The sequence below is a fragment of the Nerophis ophidion genome, linkage group LG23 (genome assembly GCF_033978795.1).
Source record: "Nerophis ophidion isolate RoL-2023_Sa linkage group LG23, RoL_Noph_v1.0, whole genome shotgun sequence".
Lineage (NCBI taxonomy): Eukaryota > Metazoa > Chordata > Actinopteri > Syngnathiformes > Syngnathidae > Nerophis > Nerophis ophidion.
In genome coordinates this window covers 461186-482500 of record NC_084633.1, presented here as the reverse complement: position 1 = coordinate 482500, position 21315 = coordinate 461186, and the positions used below count along the sequence as shown (strand labels likewise).

At 39.7% G+C, this 21315-nt stretch overlaps 1 protein-coding gene across 2 annotated transcripts in view; it reads left to right on the top strand.

The window, feature by feature from the left end:
• LOC133541156 (polymerase delta-interacting protein 3-like) overlaps positions 1–21273 on the top strand; it is a 48554-nt gene extending 27281 nt beyond the window's left edge. The window contains exons 4-10 of one of the 2 annotated variants that reach the window (XM_061884272.1): positions 9526–9570; positions 9696–9770; positions 9875–10093; positions 15947–16024; positions 16104–16233; positions 19305–19371; positions 20451–21273. In XM_061884272.1, the coding sequence (XP_061740256.1) occupies positions 9526–9570; positions 9696–9770; positions 9875–10093; positions 15947–16024; positions 16104–16233; positions 19305–19371; positions 20451–20664 (828 nt within the window). In that variant the 3' untranslated portion in view covers positions 20665–21273. The remainder of the gene's footprint in view (positions 1–9525; positions 9571–9695; positions 9771–9874; positions 10094–15946; positions 16025–16103; positions 16234–19304; positions 19372–20450) is intronic. The other variant, XM_061884273.1, reaches the window with a different exon arrangement.
• The last annotated feature ends 42 nt before the right edge of the window (positions 21274–21315 follow it).

Genomic DNA, 21315 nt, shown 5'->3' with positions numbered 1-21315 from the left:
TTTAGAATGTGTCGTGGGCCTTTAAAACATTAGCTGTGGGCCGCAAATGGCCTCCGAACCACACTTTTGACACCCCTGCTAGAGATAATAAAAAATAAAATCTGATAAATGTATGGGTAAAGAGCAGAGCCTGGCAACGCATGCGCCTTTATCATAACTCTGTCGCTCTCTCTGTCTCCAACCCTTCCCTCACTAATGTTGCTGCACGCACCAGTTTTTTTGGGGTTTTCAACCCCTTCTTAACCCTGAATGTACATCGAAAATACACACAACCCAAACTTAAAATGCCGGACAATCGAGGCATTTAAGAAACTCTACCTGGACAGGTCCGTAAAGAGGACATATCTAGTGAAAAGAGGAGGTGTGGTCAGTCTATCATAGCCTAGACCAGCGTTTCTCAAAGTCTGGGGCGCGCCCCACTGGTGGGGAATAGAGACATGACAGGTGGGGCGCGAGGAACGAGAGGAAATGTCACTTTAACATTTTTTTTTTTTTTTTTAATTCTTAGATTTTTTTTTTTACAACCCCATTTTCTACACAAACTGTAAATCACTTTGTGATACTGTCTGTGAAATCCGATATATAAATTAATGTAAATTACTTATTTTTCCTGTAGGCTTTAAATTTCTAGGTAGAAGCGAAAGTTTGACAGACGCAACAGTAACTAATGGGGGCGGGGCTAAACGGAAAAAACTTTCACGCGGATGGGTAGCAGGCTAATATGTGGACCACAATTACACGAAATGGATAAATTGGCTTCATATAGTGTTGCATACAGAATTGCTCAATGCAAAAAAGCACACACAATTGCTGAGCAGCTCATTCTCCCCGCTGCAATAGACATGGTGTAAGTCATGCTTGACGAGACAAGCGCAGCAAAATTAAAAGTTGTCCCACTGTTGCGAGACGTATATGCGACATTGCAAGTTATCTTGAGGAACAACTCCTAGACCAGGAGTCCCCAACCGGCGGCTCCGGAGCCGCATGCGACTCTTTGATCACTCTGATGCGGCTCAGGTTGTCACGGCCAGCTCAGCTTGTCATCCTGCTTGTCAAACTTCGGGACACGCCCACGGCCGCGCGTGTCTCCGGCTGCTGCAGGACGGTGACATGTGGGTGTCCAAGTTAAAGCACCTGACAGCGGACCTTGAAGATGTTTCACGCCAAAAGGGTGTTCTTGCTCAGAATCACAAATAGTCTGAAAATGAAAACCTCCCCAAGCCAGACAAACTTGTGTTCGAAACTTGGAAAGCTATCCCAGACTTTTATGTGAACATGAAAAAGTATGCACTTGGAGTCCTGTCCATCTTTGGATCCACATATGTATGTGAGTAGGTGTTCTCCAACATGAACTTTATTAAAAACAAACATGGCACACGCCTCACAGATGAGTTTACAATCCTGTGTGAAGATAAAGGTGACGTCATACAGCCCGGATGTGGAGACGCTGTGCGCTGCGGTTCAGGAGCAGAAATCACATTGACCGTGGATGATAAATATTTTAATTTCCTATTATTTTGCATATATTCATATGTTTTAATTGTTCAGCGAAATAGACATTGTATTATTTGGTTGGCAGCTGCAGCTGACTTCACGGCGCCAGTAAAAGGATGACAGCACAGAGAGAGAGGACGACATTTTTGGTTCTCTGCCAGTGAATAATTGAAGTTTGGCGTTTTGTTTTTTCATTACTACAAGGAGGACTTAAATAGACATTAAGTATTTTACTTAACCTTCAACCCGACGTCTTTTTCGGAGTTAAAACGTTTTGTTGCATGCAGAAATTATATTTCATTTTTTCTGCAGTCGTTCATTGATTTCATAAATGTAACCCACAATAGTTTGTTTATACATAGCACAAAGCAAAAAGAAAACTTTATATGCAGTGTTATTTCATTTTTTAGGTTTTAATTTAATTTAATTGTATATTTTAATTTTTTTGTCCTGTCCAGCTTCTCAGGCAAATCATATAGTTGATGTAGATGCCCATATCGGCTGTTCACATTTACTTTACAGAAGAGAAGTGTAGGATACTTCTCTTGTTTCCTTATTTAAATTTGACTTTATTAAATGTATTTATATTATCATTTTGTGCAGCCAGGCTGGAGCAGCAAGGGATAGAAAGAGAATAAAAAGAAGACAGAGGGGGAAATTGTGGGGATCAGAGGGGGATTAGACATTGTTATTTCATTTTAAATTTCAAAAGAGTTTTGTGGCTCCCATGGCTCTTTGAGTGGTAAAGGTTGCCGACCCCTGTCGTAGACAAATTAAAATAAAGTCGTTTTGCTTTACAAGTGGACGAAGCTACTGACAGCAATAAAGACTGCCTGTTCATCGCATACGTCCGCTTTGTGAATGGCAAGTCAGTGTGCGAGGATTTGCTGTTTTGCAAGTACATAAAAAATAGAGCCACTGCTGATGAGCTGGTCAAGATAATGGACAGTTTCCTCAAAGAACACAACCTTAAATGGGAAAACTGTGTGGGCTTTTGCTCTGATGGCGCACAGACCATGGCAGAGTCAAGAAACGGGCTGCAGGCTCTAATAAAGAGGGTTGCGCCAAATGCGCATTGGACACACTGTGTCATTCACCGGGAAGCACTCGCGTTAGGGCAGCTCAGCCCCGAACTCAATGAGGTTTTAACAGATGTTGTGAGCGCGGTAAATTTTATCAAAACACGAAAAAGTGGCACTTTTAATTTATTTATAACTTGATGCAAGTTATTTGATTTATTATTGAACTTGATGCAAGTTGTTTGATTTATTATTGAGCTTGATGCAAGTTATAACACTTTTATTTGATTTATTATTGAACTTGATGCAAGTTATAACACTATTGTTGTATTTATTATTGAACTTGATGCAAGTTATTTGATTTATTATTGAACTTGATGCAAGTTATTCCACAGCTGCACAGTTATTTTATTTATTATTTAACTTGATTTTATTTTATGTTATTGAGTTTGAATGTATACAACTTGATGTTACTTGATGTTCAATACATTTGAAAATGTTAAACTTGGCATTAGCGATCTGTTGGGGCGATGGGGGCAGGTGGGTCTTGAAAACTCCCCCTTGTCCAAAGTGGGGGATGACAAAAAAAGTTTGAGAACCACTGGCCTAGACGTTGCTAGCATGCCATGTGTTTTTGTTTTTTTGATTGATTGAAACTTTTATTAGTAGATAGTACAGTACATATTTTGTACAATTGACTACTAAATGGTAACACCCGAATAAGTTTTTCAACTTGTTTAAGTCGGGGTCCACGTAAATCAATTCATGGTGCCTCGATGTGCATTGTTTACACAACGTGCGGTGCGCTACTTAATATGTCCGTGTCGTTTGGTACACCTCCGAACCGAACCAAAATCCCCTTACCGAAACGATTTAATATTAATACACGTACCGTTACACCCCTAGTATATGTTGGGGGAAACCCCCGTACCGAAACGGTTCAATACAAATACACGTTCGGCGCGCGGGTGTACCGAACGAGTTTGTGAGCAAAAGTCTTCACAAGCTGCTCTGCTTTCTGCCTCTGTCAAGCATTGTCCCACCCACACAACCATCTGATTGGTTACATACAAAGCCAATCAGCCGTGCGCATTCAGAGCAGCGGACAGCGTACTCTCCCCGAATTTATAAAAAGCACCTCCCAGTCACAACAACCATTACTAACATCTGTATGAGCCCGTTGACCTTCTAGAAACTTAAACTGCAGCTCAGCTTGCTCGCACTTCTGGCTTGTGGTGAAGGCTAATTAGCTTTTAGCGTAACGTGCGTGTGTGTGTGTTACATTAATCATTAGTAATGTAGCAGCCTAGTTTCGAATGGCAGGGTCCCTGCTATCACATGTTGATACCAATATAACATTTACATAATAAAAGTCAACTACAGGCTTCCCAAATACTGTTATAAATTAAGCATGATGAGTTGACTTGAAACTGTTTAATGTTGCACTTTTTATATGTAGAAAAAAGGTTTTGTCGTTTTATTTAATCACAGAAACATCTTGAGGCAGTTTAATGCGGATTAACGTGGGCAAAATTATTATAGTGTTCCCAATGTTAAAAGGATAAAGCCATTCTTTACAAATTTGGTAAATAGATAACCCAAACATTTATATTTTGTTGTTTTCTTACTGTAACGAAAATGAACTGAACCGTGACCTCTAAACAGAGGTATGTACTGGACTGAAATTTGTGTGTACCGTTACAACCCTAATGTATATACATATGTATGTATGCATATATGTGTGTATATATATGTATATGTGTATGTATGCGTATATATATATGTGTGTATGTATGCGTATATATATGTTTATGTATGCGTATATATATATGTGTGTATGTATGCGTATATATATGTTTATGTATGCATATATGTATATATATGCATATATGTATATATGCATATATGTATATGTATGCATATATGTATATGTATGCATATATGTATATGTATGCATATATGTGTATGTATGCATATATGTGTATGTATGCATATATGTGTATGTATGCATATATGTGTATGTATGCATATATGTGTATGTATGCATATATGTGTATGTATGCATATGTGTATGTATGCATATGTGTATGTATGCATATGTGTATGTATGCATATGTGTATGTATGCATATGTGTATGTATGCATATGTGTATGTATGCATATGTGTATGTATGCATATGTGTATGTATGCATATGTGTATGTATGCATATGTGTATGTATGCATATGTGTATGTATGCATATGTGTGTGTATGTATGCATATGTGTATGTATGCATATGTGTATGTATGCATATGTGTATGTATGCATATGTGTATGTATGCATATGTGTATGTATGCATATGTGTATGTATGCATATGTGTATGTATGCATATGTGTATGTATGCATATGTGTATGTATGCATATGTGTATGTATGCGTATGTGTGTATGTATGCGTATGTGTGTATGTATGCGTATATGTGTATGTATGCGTATATGTGTATGTATGCGTATATGTGTATGTATGCGTATATGTGTATGTATGCGTATATATGTATGTATGCGTATATATGCGTATATGTGCGTATATATGCGTATATGTGCGTATATATGCGTATATGTGCGTATATATGCGTATATGTGCGTATATATGCGTATATGTGCGTATATATGCGTATATATGCATATATATATGCGTATATATGCATATATATATGCGTATATATGCATATATATATGCGTATATATGCATATATATATGCGTATATATGCATATATATATGCGTATATATGCATATATATATGCGTATATATGCATATATATATGTGTATATATGCATATATATATGTGTATATATGCATATATATATGTGTATATATGCATATATATATATGTGTATATATGCATATGTATATATATGCGTCTATATGCCTATATATGCGCATATATGCCTATATATGCGCATATATGCGCATATATGCGCATATATGCCTATATATGCGCATATATGCGCATATATGCCTATATATGCGCATATATGCCTATATATGCGCATATATGCGCATATATGCCTATATATGCGCATATATGCCTATATATGCGCATATATGCCTATATATGCGCATATATGCCTATATATGCGCATATATGCCTATATATGCGCATATATGCCTATATATGCGCATATATGCCTATATATGCGCATATATGCCTATATATGCGCATATATGCCTATATATGCGCATATATGCCTATATATGCGTATAAATGCCTATATATGCGTATAAATGTGTATATATGCATATATATGTGTGTACATATGCATTGCTTTCCTCCTCTCTAAGGTTCTCATAGTCATCATTGTCACCGACGTCCCACTGGGTCATTATTGTCACCGATGTCCCACTGGGTCATTATTGTCACCGATGTCCCACTGGGTGTGAGTTTTCCTTGCCCTTATGTGGGCCTACCGAGGATGTCGTGGTGGTTTGTGCAGCCCTTTGAGACACTAGTGATTTAGGGCTATATAAGTAAACATTGATTGATTGATTGATATATATGTGTATATATGCATATAAATGTTTATATATGCGTATAAATGCATATATATGCGTATATATGCATATATATGTGTGTATATATGTGTGTATGTATGCATATATATGTGTGTATGTATGCATATATATAATATGCATCTACAGGACTGTCTCAGAAAATTAGAATATTGTGATAGGCTTTTATTTTCTGTATTGCAACTAAAAACATGAACATGTCATACATTATGGATTCATTACACATCAACTGAAATATTGCAAGCCTTTTATTATTTTAATATTGCTGATTATGGCATACAGATTTAGAAAACTCAAAAATCCAATCTCAAAAAATTAGAATATTTCCTCAGACCAAGTAAAAAAAAAAGATTTATAACAGCAAAACAATGGAGATGATGATTTATTTTTCCAGCATGATCCGGCACCTGTCCACAGTGCCAAAACCAGCAGTAACTGGTGTACTGACCATGGCATTACTGTCCTCCATTGGCCTGCCAACTCCACTGACCTGAACCTCATAGAGAATTTGTGGGGTATTGTGAAGAAGAAGCTGTAAGACAGCAGACTCAATAATGCAAATGAGCTGAAGGCCGATATTGAAGCATCCTGGGCATCCATAACACCTCAGCAATGCCACAGGCCAATAGCCTCCATGCCACGCTGCATTGATCCAGTAATCCGTGCAAAAGGATTCCCAACTAAGTACTGAGTGCATCAATTGATATTTTCAAATGTTTAATTTTGTTTTGCTGTTAAAAATCTTCTTTTTTACTAGGTCTGAGGAAATATTCAAATTTTTTGAGATTGGATTTTTGAGTTTTCTTAAACTGTATGCCATAATCAGCAACATTAATATAATAAAAGGCTTGCAATGTATCAGTTGATGTGTAATGAATCCAGAATGTATGACATTTTCATGTTTTTAGTTGCATTACAGAAAATAAAGGACTTAATCACAATATTCTAATTTTCTGAGACAGTCCCGTATATGTATGTATGCATGCATATATATACATAAATATGTATGTATACATGCACATATATGTATGTATGCATGCATATATATATATGTATGCATGCATATATATGTATGCATGCATATATATATATGTATGCATGCATATATATATATATGCATGCATGCATATATATATATATGTATGTGTGCATGTATATATATGTATGTATGCATGTATATATATGTATGCATGCATGTATATATATATGTATGCATGCATGTATATATATATGTATGCATGCATGTATATATATATGTATGCATGCATATATATATGTATGCATGCATGCATATATATATATATATATATATATATATATATATATATATATATATATATATATATACACATGTATGCATTTATGCATATATATGTATGCACGCATATATATGTGTATGTGTATGTATAATATATATGTGTGTGTGTATGTATGTATGCATCTATGTATGTATATGTATTAGGGGTGTAACGGTTAAGATCTCTCGTTTGGGAACACTTTGGCTACGCGATACAACAATGGAGGACGGAGGTTTGCCGACATTGTTTAGCAGCAGTAGGGTATGCTTCTGCCAACACGTCAAACATGCTAACTCTTTTGAAGCGTCACCACCGCATTCATGCAGCCTCTCCTCGGCGAGTCAGGCAGGGCTGAAGCAATAACGAATGTTTTTATAGCTGCCAAGTTAGCCAGGGGGAGGTTGATGAACGTGGACCCAGACTTAAACAAGTTGAAAAACTTATTGGGGTGTTTGCATTCAGTGGTCAATTGTGTGGAATATGTACTGTACTGTGCAATCTACTAATAAACGTTTCAATCAATCAATCAAAAAAAAGCACTTTATATGTTGAAAGGTTTTGTTAACGAACCATTCTGAGCCTTATCTTTAGTTTTTATTTTATATACGTTGACCACATTAACCTTGGCAATTGACCCTTTGTGTATATGTATGTTATGTCATTGTTTACAAATTTGGGAAATTAATATCCCAAAAATTTACATTTTGTTGTTTTCTTACTGTACCGAAAATGAACCCAACCGTGACCTGTAAACCGAGGTACGTACCGAAGCGAAATTTTTGCATAACGTTACACCCCTAATATGTTTGTATGTATGTGTATGTATGTATATATATATGTATGTATGTATGTATGTAAATATATATATATATGGATCATTATCCATGCGTTTGTTACGTCTCGCCTCGATTACTGTAACGTATTATTTTCGGGTCTCCCCATGTCTAGCATTAAAAGATTACAGTTGGTACAAAATGCGGCTGCTAGACTTTTGACAAGAACAAGAAAGTTTGATCACATTACGCCTGTACTGGCTCACCTGCACTGGCTTCCTGTGCACTTAAGATGTGACTTTAAAGTTTTACTACTTACGTATAAAATACTACACGGTCTAGCTCCATCCTATCTTGCCGATTGTATTGTACCATATGTCCCGGCAAGAAATCTGCGTTCAAAAGACTCCGGCTTATTAGTGATTCCCAAAGCCCAAAAAAAGTCCGCGGGCTATAGAGCTTTTTCATTTCGGGCTCCAGTACTCTGGAATGCCCTCCCGGTAACAGTTCGAGATGCCACCTCAGTAGAAGCATTTAAGTCTCACCTTAAAACTCATTTGTATACTCTAGCCTTTAAATAGACTCCCTTTTTAGACCAGTTGATCTGCCGTTTCTTTTCTTTTTCTTCTATGTCCCACTCTCCTTTGTGGAGGGGGTCCAGTCCGATCCGGTGGCCATGTACGGCTTGCCTGTGTATCGGCTGGGGACATCTCTGCGCTGCTGATCCGCCTCCGCTTGGGATGGTTTCCTGCTGGCTCCGCTGTGAACGGGACTCTCGCTGCTGTGTTGGATCCGCTTTGGACTGGACTCTCGCGACTGTGTTGGATCCATTATGGATCGAACTTTCACAGTATCATGTTAGACCCGCTCGACATCCATTGCTTTCCTCCTCTCCAAGGTTCTCATAGTCATCATTGTCACCGACGTCCCACTGGGTCATTATTGTCACCGATGTCCCACTGGGTGTGAGTTTTCCTTGCCCTTATGTGGGCCTACCGAGGATGTCGTAGTGGTTTGTGCAGCCCTTTGAGACACTAGTGATTTAGGGCTATATAAGTAAACATTGATTGATATATATATATATATATATATATATATATATATATATATATATATATATAAAATATACTTGCAGTGTGTATATTGCACATATTACATATTGTTATGAAGGTGCCTGTTACTACATTGTGTATATATTTGCAGTTTGTATATAAATCGTTGATGTCTCACATTACCCACATCTTCCAAGCGTTTATATCATTTTTAAAATACCCCGCCGTGTGTTCTTATCACTCATAATGGTTGTAAACGATCGGCAAAATTCCAATAAAGTGCAGTTCCCCTTTAAATGAAGGAACTGAAAATAAATGTCCATTATCCTTTACAGCAACGTCCAGGTGTGGTTCTTGGTAGAGTGCGTCTTCCCTCACAGGTTTACATTTATCTTAACTAACCCCCTCCCCAAGTATATTTGAATAAATATACTCTCGATATGTAGTATAATTTCCCCTAATTTTCCTCACTGAGATGTTTAAATAGTTGTCTTTTCTCCCACAGCCTTTGTCAAATGATCAAGATTGCCCCCCCAGTAAACAACTGAAAATGGCTACTCCTAACCATATGCTACCACAGGTAATACTTGCATACACCTTGTCATTCATTAGCCTGAGAATTACTAACCTTGTGACATATTTTCACTTACTTAAAACCTGGTTTTCACCTTGCTCATTTCACAGGATGGCATAGCAGGATCCCCGTTTTCCATGTCGGGCCCCATAACCAAGGTGGTTAAAAATGATGCTTACTCGGCCCCTCGGGCTCCCGTCCCAGTTGCTCCCACTCGGCCCACCACTGGCCAAGCAGCCCCCCGGCCCTCCGCTATAGCCTTGCGGCCTGTTTCTCGGGCTCTCCAGCAAAGCTCCGCCGAGCCCAGCGCAGCACCTGCTGCCCCTCAGGTAAACATCCTTTACCTGGCAAGGCACAGCTGCTATTATGGGCGAACCGTAATGGCAAAAACTATAATTACGATTATTTTAGTTGATATTAAAATCACGATTATTCATTAATGTAAAAATGTTTATTGTACCACCAAAACTCAACTTTAAGTATGATTCTAGAGAACAACTAGATATGAATAACAAGCAGCTGAAATAAGAGTAACAACAATAAATGAAAGGCCTACTGAAACCCACTACTACCGACCACGCAGTCTGATAATTTATATATCAATGATGAAATCTTAACATTGCAACACATGCCAATACGGCCGGTTTAGTTTACTAAATTGCAATTTTAAATATCCCGCAAAGTATCCTGTTGAAAAAGTCGCGGAATGATGAAGCGTATGATGACGCGTGCGCGTGACATTACCGGTTGTAGCGGACATGTTCTTCCAGCACAGATCACGGCTAAAAGTCGTCTGCTTTAATCGGATAATTACACAGTATTCTGGACGTCTGTGTTGCTGAATCTTTTGTAATTTGTTCAATTAATAATGGAGAAGTCAAATAAGAAAGATGTAGGTGGGCAGCGGTGTATTGCAGCTGCCTTTAGCAACACAAACACAGCCGGTGTTTCCTTGTTTACATCCCCGAAGGTGAAGCTTTACTATGGAACAGAGCGGTCAAGCAAACATGGTTCCCGACCACATGTCAACCGGCATGTTTCGGTGAGAAAATGGTGGTAATAAGTCGGCTCTTACCGTAGACATGAGCGGAGCTTGCGGACTCTCTTACCTCCTCCCACCGGACACCCGTGGCCACACTCTTCCGACTTTCAGGTACGACCATATAATCTCACTAAAACACTAGTAACACAAAAAGCAGATAAGGGATTTTCCAGAATTATCTTAGTAAATGTGTCTAATAACATCTGAATCGCTGCCACTGCCCTCGCCTTTTTTTTTCTTTTTTTTTTTTCTAGTCCTTCACTCTCACTATCCTCATCCACGAATCTTTCATCCTCGCTCAAATTAATGGGTAAATCGTCGCTTTCTCGGTCTGAATTGCTCTCGCTGCTGGTGGCTACGATTGTAAACAATGTGAGGATGTGAGGAGTTCCACAACCCGTGACGTCACACCCACATCGTCTGCTACTTCCGGTACAGGCAAGGCTTTTTTTTTAGCGACCAAAAGTTGCGATCTTTGTCGTCTATGTTCTCTACTAAATCCTTTCAGCAAAAATATGGCAATATCGCGAAATGATCAAGTATGACACAGAATGGACCTGCTATCCCCGTATAAATAAGAAAATCTCATTTCAGTAGGCCTTTAAAATATTAGCAATAAGAAAATAGGATTAAATACATTTTTCCATTTGGATTTTTTTATCTTGTGCTTGTCTTTATCTGTTCATTTGTGTCGTACTTGCAATATTCATCAAACATATCGTAATTTGTTAAAGTCCCAATTGTACTTCAACAATTATATCATAATTTGTTAAAGTGCCACTAGGTGTGGCAAAATTTGTCCTCTGCATTTGACCCATCCCCTTGTTCACGTCCTGGGAGGTGAGGGAAGCAGTGGGCAGCAGCGGTGCCGCCCCCGGGAATCATTCTGATGATTTAACCCCCAATTCCAACCCTTGATGCTGAGTGCCAAGCAGAGAGGTAATGGGTCCCATTTTTATATTCTTTGGTATGACTCCGCCGGGGTTTAAACTCACAACCTACCGATCTCAGGGCGGACACTCTAACCACTAGGCCACTTTACAAACTCACAAATGTTTAATTAAATGCAAAAATTCTCACTTTTATTGTTTCAAAACCGCTTTTTCAACATTGTATTTTAATTAAAAGCCTAATGTTTTTTGTAATTGTATCAATAAAGGCTTTAAAGGCCTACTGAAATGACATTTTCTTATTTAAACGGGGATAGCAGGTCCATTCTAGGTGTCATACTTGATCATTTCGCGATATTGCCATATTTTTGCTGAAAGGATTTAGTAGAGAACATTGACGATAAAGTTCGCAACTTTAGGTCGCTAATAAAAAAGCCCTGCCTTTACTGGAAGTAGCAGACGATTTGCGTGTGACGTCACTGGTTGTAGGGCTCTTCACATCCTCACATTGTTTATAATGTGAGCTTCCAGCAGCAAGAGCTATTCCGACCGAGAAAGCGACAATTTCCCCATTAATTTGAGCGAGGATTAAATATTCGTGCATGAGGATATTGAGAGTAAAGGACTAGGGAAAAAAAGTAAAAAAAAAAAAAAGTCGATTGCAGATGCTATTACACACATTTACTATGATAATTCTGGAAAATCCCTTAACTGCCCATTGTGTTAGTGTTTTAGTGAGATTAAACAGTACCTAAAGTCGCAGGAGTGTGGCCACGGGTACGTGTGTTGACTCCGTGTCTGAGGCAAGTCACGCTGCTGGAAGCTCCGCTGTTGTTGCCGCATGTCGCCGGTAAGAGCGAACTTATTACCACAATTTTCTCACCGAAAACTGCTGGTTGACATTTGACTTTGACTTCTCCATTATTAATTGAACAAATTGCAAAAGATTCAGCAACACAGATATCCAGAATACTGCTTAATCATGCGATTAAAGCAGACTACTTATAGCTTAGATTGGGCTGGAAAATAATGTCCGCCACAACCCGAGATGTCAAACGCACGCGTCAGCATACGAGTCATCATACCGCGACGTTTTCAACACAACACTTAGCCGGAAATTTAAAATAGCAATTTAGTAAACTAAAAAGGCCGTATTGGGATGTGTTGCAATGTTAATATTTCATCATTGATATATAAACTATCAGACTGCGTGGTCAGTAGTAGTGGGTTTCAGTAGGCCTTTAAGTACCGTATTTGTTGGACTATAGAGCGCACTGGTATATAAACCACACCCACTAAATTTTAGAAGAAAGAAATGTTTCCTTATGTTAGCCGTATCGGACTATAAGTCACAGATATGTACACTCTGAAATGAGTATAATTGAAATATTTTTTAAATGTTTATTTACATACCTTAATTGTTTCCAAATAACACGTCAGTAAAACAGCCGATCAAACAAAACAGAAGTCAAGGCATGGACACACTAGCTGCGCAAGCGAGCTCTCCAATCAGCTAAACAGACTAAATAACTCCACGGTGATGTTTTTTGTGAATTTACTGAGGAACTTGTGAAACTGAAACAATGCAAAAAAAATGCCATTGTAAGTTAATACTAACACAAACACTTGTAAACGTGTTGATTACATTACAACAGCATGTGCAAATATGCAGGTAAACACTCCTATAGACATCACACATGGGACGGTTTAGTAGGTAAAAACTGTTATAGTTCAATTGTGAAACCTACAAACGTTGCTTGGAATGATGAATGAAGAATGCTTTCAAGCAGAAATGCTATGGACGCTTTTACTTCGAAGACCTCCTCAATCCCACCAACACGTCTTCCTATGAGGAAGCAGTGCCTGGGGAATCTGTGGTGGACTCTCCTATTTCTGGGGCTGAGGTCGCTGAGGTAGTTAAAAAGCTCCTCGGTGGCAAGGCCCCAGGGGTGGATGAGATCCGCCCGGAGTTCCTTAAGGCTCTGGATGCTGTGGGGCTGTCTTGGTTGACAAGACTTTGCAGCATGGCGTGGACATCGGGGGCGGTACCTTTGGATTGGCAGACCGGGGTGGTGGTTCCTCTCTTTAAGAAGGGGGACCGGAGGGTGTGTTCCAATTATCGTGGGATCACACTCCTCAGCCTTCCCGGTAAGGTTTATTCAGGTGTACTGGAGAGGAGGCTACGTCGGATAGTCGAACCTCAGATTCAGGAGGAACAGTGTGGTTTTCGTCCTGGTCGTGGAACTGTGGACCAGCTCTATACTCTTGGCAGGGTTCTTGAGGGTGCATGGGAGTTTGCCCAACCAGTCTACATGTGCTTTGTGGACTTGGAGAAGGCATTCGACCGTGTCCCTCGGGAAGTCCTGTGGGGAGTGCTCAGAGAGTATGGGGTATCGGACTGTCTTATTGTGGCGGTCCGTTCCCTGTACGATCAGTGCCAGAGCTTGGTTCGCATTGCCGGCAGTAAGTCGAACACATTTCCAGTGAGGGTAGGACTCCGCCAAGGCTGTCCTTTGTCACCGATTCTGTTCATAACTTTTGTGGACAGAATTTCTAGGCGCAGTCAAGGCGTTGAGGGGTTCCGGTTTGGTAACCGCAGGATTAGGTCTCTGCTTTTTGCAGATGATGTGGTCCTGATGGCTTCATCTGACCGGGATCTTCAGCTCTCGCTGGATCGGTTCGCAGCCGAGTGTGAAGCGACCGGAATGAGAATCAGCACCTCCAAGTCCGAGTCCATGGTTCTCGCCCGGAAAAGGGTGGAGTGCCATCTCCGGGTTGGGGAGGAGACCCTGCCCCAAGTGGAGGAGTTCAAGTACCTAGGAGTCTTGTTCACGAGTGAGGGAAGAGTGGATCGTGAGATCGACAGGCGGATTGGTGCGGCGTCTTCAGTAATGCGGACGTTGTACCGATCCGTTGTGGTGAAGAAGGAGCTGAGCCGGAAGGCAAAGCTCTCAATTTACCGGTCGATCTACGTTCCCATCCTCACCTATGGTCATGAGCTTTGGGTCATGACCGAAAGGATAAGATCACGGGTACAAGCGGCCGAAATGAGTTTCCTCCGCCGTGTGGCGGGGCTCTCCCTTAGAGATAGGGTGAGAAGCTCTGCCATCCGGGAGGGACTCAAAGTAAAGCCGCTGCTCCTCCACATCGAGAGGAGCCAGATGAGGTGGTTCGGGCATCTGGTCAGGATGCCACCCGAACGCCTCCCTAGGGAGGTGTTTAGGGAACGTCCAACCGGTAGGAGGCCACGGGGAAGACCCAGGACACGTTGGGAAGACTATGTCTCCCGGCTGGCCTGGGAACTCCTCGGGATCCCCCGGGAAGAGCTAGACGAAGTGGCTGGGGAGAGGGAAGTCTGGGTTTCCCTGCTTAGGCTGTTGCCCCCGCGACCCGACCTCGGATAAGCGGAAGATGATGGATGGATGGATGGATGAAGGTACATTTTCAACTCACAGCACCTGCAGTGAGTGTACTCGTCTAACAGATGGCGCCACACACCATTTCAGTCCTCTGGGTTTTATGAAAACTTTTCAACACGAAATATTGTAGCAATTAGCAGGGAAAACAATTCTTAAATTTGCAGCACTTTTTTTTATAAGCCGCAGGGTTTAAAGTGCAGGAAAAAAAAGTGGTAGCTCGTAGTCGGGAGTTTACAGTATATAATGCTAGTGTAAGTTATTTTTTTGAAACCTTTATTTTGTCAGTGCAGTCAGACCAAGTGTTGTTGTGAAAGGGCAAAGAGTGCGGTTGTTCTGAGCTTCAAGCTGCCTTGATTTGAATAATATGAAACTATACATATCGCATGTTCTGATTAATTATAAGGAACTCTGATTATTTGTAATTATTACATTTGCGTGAATAACTTGATACGTACTATTATATGCTGCTTTATTATAGTGAAGGACACGCAACTGTTTAATTGCGTTTATGGCGGAAGGATCTGTGTAGTGATAAGGTTTTGGACACTGAATTATGGGTATGGCAGAATGGAGCCACACAGTTTTTTCGTCTGTCTTATGTCTCGATGCATTTTTCCTGTCACATCGTCGTCGTCTTGACATCTTGGAATGATGAAGTTTACAAGTAAATGCATCACAAACAAGCTAAGGCTTCTTTCGGAAACTACACAACCCTTCGATGGCCTTTTTGAAACTAGCGACGTCGTCCTGATTAGCAACTTGCTCGTGTCACTTTGATAGTTTCTTTTTGAAACCCCTTTAAATGGCATGCTGTGTTTGTGTCGTTTGCAGCCCGTGTTCAGCCCTCTGGAGGGAACCAAAATAACGGTGAATAACTTGCATCCCCGGGTGACGGAGGAAGACATCGTGGTGAGTAAACGCCACCAATCTGCGCGTCCGGCATTCCACGCTGCCATTTAGTGACTCACTGTATACTTTGTCCTCTCAGGAGCTGTTCTGCGTCTGCGGTGCCCTGAAGCGGGCGCGCCTGGTGAAGGTGGGCGTCGCTGAAGTTGTGTTTGTCCGCAAAGAGGACGCCGTGAGCGCGTACAGGAAGTACAACAACCGCTGCCTGGACGGTGGGTGTTGTTTAAAGATTGCTGGTGTATGGAAACACAATCCGTCATCACTTTTAGTGTCGTATGGTATACCGGTACTTGTATAGTATCGCGGTACTAATGAATCAATAACGGTACTATACTCTCTTTGAAAAGTACCGGTTGCTCCACTTATTTATTTTTTTAAATGAGCATGACGACACGTCATGACATTGCTGGTTTTACGAGTAAAGGAGCATGTTCTGCTGCGCACACGTACGGAGTACTTACAAGAAAACACAGCGTGTAAACAGAAAAGGGAGAACGGACGCATTTTGGTCGAAAAAGTAAAGATAATGGTGAAGTCACAACACTGAAACACCCTCAGGAAGAGGTGCTTTAAAACATGGCTAGCGAGCTAGCAGCTAACAATCATCTGCAGTCGGCAGTGTTTTAGCTACTTCTAAATGACTAATCCTCGCCTCCATGGCAACAAAGAAAGTAAGTTTCTTACATGCACCATTATCACTGGAGCACAAGGAATGGCTAAACATGCTTCACTACACACTGTAGGAGGATACAATAGCTCACCACTAACTAGCTAGCACTACTGAATGTAAACAAATGCCATGGGTGGATCTCCACCTAACAGCCACTGTAAGGATACCAAGTCCAGTAGTATATCTGGGGGGCGGCATGGCGTAGTGGGTAGAGCGGCTATGCCAGAAACCTGAGGGTTGCAGGTTCGCTTCCCACCTATTGACATCCAAATCGCTGCCGTTGTGTCCTTGGGCAGGACACTTCACCCTTGCCCCCGGTGCCACTCACACTGGTGAATGAATAAAGAATGAATGATTCGTGGTGGTAGGCGCAAACTGGCAGCCACGCTTCCGTCAGTCTACCCCAGGGCAGCTGTGGCTACAGATGTAGCTTACCACCACCAGGTGTGAATGAATGATGGGTTCTCACTTCTCTGTGAGCGCTTTGAGTATCTAACAATAGAAAAGCGCGATATAAATCTAATACATTATTATTATTATTATTATCTAGTCCAGGGGTCACCAACCTTTTTGAAACCAAAAGTTACTTCTTGATTACTGATTAATGCGAAGGGCTACCAGTTTTATACACACTTAAATAAATTGCCAGAAATAGCCAATTTGCTCAATTTACCTTTAATAAATAAATAAAAAATATATATATATAAAGGGTATTTTTGTCTGTCATTCTGTCATACATTTTTTTTCCTTTTACGGAAGGTTTTTTGTAGAGAATAAATGATGAAATAAACACTTAATTGAACGATTTAAAAGAGGAGAAAACACGAAAAAAATTAAAATAAAATTTTGAAACATAGTTTATCTTCAATTTCGACTCTTTAAAATTCAAAATTCAACCGGAAAAAATGAAGAGAAAAAGTAGCTAATTCAAATCTTTTTGAAAAAATTAAAAAAAAGAATTTATGGAACATCATTAGTAATTTTTCCTGATTAAGATTAATTTTAGAATTTTGATGACATGTTTTAAAAAGGTTAATATCCAATCTGCACTTTGTTAGAATATATAACAAATTGGACCAAGCTATATTTCTAACAAAGACAAATCATTATTTCTTCTAGATTTTCCAGAACAAAAAATTTAAAAGAAATTCAAAAGACTTTGGCGCAGTGGGAGAGTGGCCGTGCGCAACCCGAGGGTCACTGGTTCAAATCCCACCTAGAACCAACCTCGTCACGTCCGTTGTGTCCTGAGCAAGACACTTCACCCTTGCTCCTGATAGGTGCTGGTTGGCGCCTTGCATGGCAGCTCCCTCCATCAGTGTGTGAATGTGTGTGTGAATGGGTAAATGTGGAAGTAGTGTCAAAGCGCTTTGAGTACCTTGAAGGTAGAAAAGCGCTATACAAGTACAACCCATTTATCATTTATTTAAATTTGATTCTACAGATGTTCTATATTTGCCAGAATATTGTTTTTTAATTTTAATCATAAGTTTGAAGAAATATTTCACAAATATTCTTAGTTGAAAAAACAGAAGCTAAAATGAAGAATTAAATCAAAATGTATTTATTATTCTTTACAATAAAAAAATATATATATACTTGAACATTGATTTAAATTGTCAGGAAAGAAGAGGAAGGAATTTAAAAGGTAAAAAGGTATATGTGTTTAAAAATCCTAAAATCATTTTTAAGGTTGTATTTTTTTTCTAAAATTGTCTTTCTGAAAGTTACAAGAAGCAAAGTAAACAAAATTAATGAATTTATTTAAACAAGTGAAGACCAAGTCCTTAAAATATTTTCTTGGATTTTCAAATTCTATTTGAGTTTTGTCTCCATGAATTGATTAACGTGGACCCCGACTTAAACAAGTTTAAAAACTCATTCGGGTGTTACCATTTAGTGGTCAATTGTACGGAATATGTACTGAACTGTGCAATCTACTAATAAAAGTATCAATCAATCAATCAATCAATCTTAGAATTAAAAAGGTCGAGCAAAGCGAGATCAGCGCTAGTAAATAAATAAAATTTAAAAAATAGAGGCAGCTCACTGGTAAGTGCTGCTATTTGAGCTATATTTAGAACAGGCCAGCAGGCGACTCATCTGGTCCTTACGGGCTACCTGGTGCCCGTGGGCACCCGTATTGGTGACCCCTGATCTAGTCGATACTACTATAACATCAATGTTTTTTAGCGTCACAAAATCTTTTTTCCTTTTTTAAATGCATATTATGTTTATAAACTCAGTAAATACGTCCCTGGACATATGAGGACTGTGAATATGATAATATGAATAATAGATTTTATTTGTAAAAATAATTTTCCATTGAGCAAACAACCTCAAAGTGCTACAGTGTATTAAAAAAAATTAATGAAAAGATAATAAAAATAAATAAAAACTAGAACGAGCATGCATATATCTGTAAACTTGCAATAATAAACATCTATATATTGTACCATAAGATTTTTTTGTTAAAATAAAGCCAGTAATGTTTTTTGTGGTGCCCTTTATTTACAAAAATAACGAAAAGAGTGGAAATACATTTTGGTACCGGTACTAAAATATTTTTGAATGGGGACAACCCTAATCACGTTGTTTTTCACCCACTCACAGGTCAGCCCATGAAGTGCAACCTTCATATTCAGGGAAATGTCATCACTTCTGATCAGCCTATTCTCTTGTAAGTAACCACTAACCAACATCATCCTTGAATCTGCTACTTAGCCATTTTAAGATGTTCAACACTCCACTGCCCCCTGGTGGCTAAATTAGATAGTGCAACCCCCCCAATTCTTCACGTTTAATGCGTCAAGTAAACCGTGACAAATGTGGCCATATGAATCCCCTTCTCACTCTGTATATGTTGCTATATTATTTTTTTACACAGAAATATTGTTTTGTTTATTTACTTACCTTGTTTCCAAAAGGAGAATAAAAAATGCTTTAAGAACCGTGTTTTCTGGACTATAGAGTGCACAAATATATAAGCCACGCCCACAAAATTTTAGAAGAAAAACATATTTTTACATATATTAGCCGCACCGGACTATAAGTCCCTGATATATACGTTGTGTAATGAGTTATTTACACAGACATATTCTGTAAATGTAATACATTGTTTCCAAACAGCGACTGTACACGGCAATAAAACGGCTAATCAAACAGAATAGAAGTCATGGTCATGGACCCACTAGCTGCGAAAGCCAGCTTTCCAATCAGCTAGACAGACTCAATAACTCCACCGTGACGTTTTGGTGAATTTACTAAGGAATTTGGGAAACTGAAACGATACAAAAAGAATGCCGTTGTAAGTTAATATTAACACAGACACTTTTAAACGTGTTAGCATATTAGTTAATGCTAACACCGCTAGCTTGATTACGTTATATGCATGAAAACACTCCTACAGACAGGACACTTAGAGTAAGTGTGACTTGTTTTAGTTATATTGTACAAACGTTACTTAGAGTGATGAATGAAGAATCCATCCGAGTTGAAACGCTATGGACGGTTCAAAGCTTTAAACAGCAGGAAACACTTGTCGGCATTCACCCAGCTTCCTTTGCAGTGAGCGAACTAGTCCAGAAGGTAGTGCCCTAGCACAAACGATAACACACCATTTCAGTGTCTTTGCACGTGTTTAAAGAAAAATCCATAAATTAGCCGCATGGTTTTATAAGCCGCAGGAAAAAAGCAGCGGCTTATACTCTGGAATTTACTTCAAACGTGACACAATATTTTCTGCCTTTTTGCCTATAGGCGGCTTAGCGACACCCCAGGTGCTGGCAGCGCACCCAAGAAGGACGGCCTGCCCGCCTCCCTGTCACGTTCCGCCAGCCAGCGAACGTCTCAGCCGACCGCCGAGGTGGACCCCCAGACCATCCTCAAAGCCCTGTTCAAGTCCACGGCGCAGTCCACCTCCACCACCGAGCCCGCCGGCTCGCAGTCCACCGCCTTCCGCATCAAGATTTAGGTCCAGTCTGGTACCGCGCTTGAAAAGTCCCCCTGCATCCTCTGTGGTTTCCATCTGGTCAGCGGTCGATCCACACGCTCATAGTTAAAGGATTTTACACACTGAACATTTCTACTCTAAAGTGATGGAATGTGGATATTCAATAATCTGTTTTGCTTGTTGTGATGTCATTCAACTGTTAGTTTGCAAGATGGACCAGTTTTTGTTTTTGTTTTCCTCCTCAGATCACATTTGGTTTAAATTGGTTATAAATTTGATGTTTTTACTACTACAGACAGGCACCACTATGTGAAATCCACCTAAACAGGAGGTGTTTGTCACTCAAAGGTGTGGACGTCATTCAGGTTTGCCAGCTAAAAGTCAACAAAATAGCCCCGAATGTTTCGGTATACACCAGTTTTTCTAAGACAAAGGATTCACTAGAATTTATTGGTTATGTAAACCAGTGACCGGATACTCCTAACATTTGAATTGTGTGGCATTCGTTTATATCTCCCTTTTGTTAAATGTTGCTCCTCTTCTGTTTCATACTGTAAATTACGTTGCTTATGATTTGTCCGTTCAGAGCAGACTGGAGAGGTCAGACATCATTAAAAATGTAGCTTTGTAGACTTTGTGCAGGACTTGTTTTTGTTTCTTTTCCTGTGACAT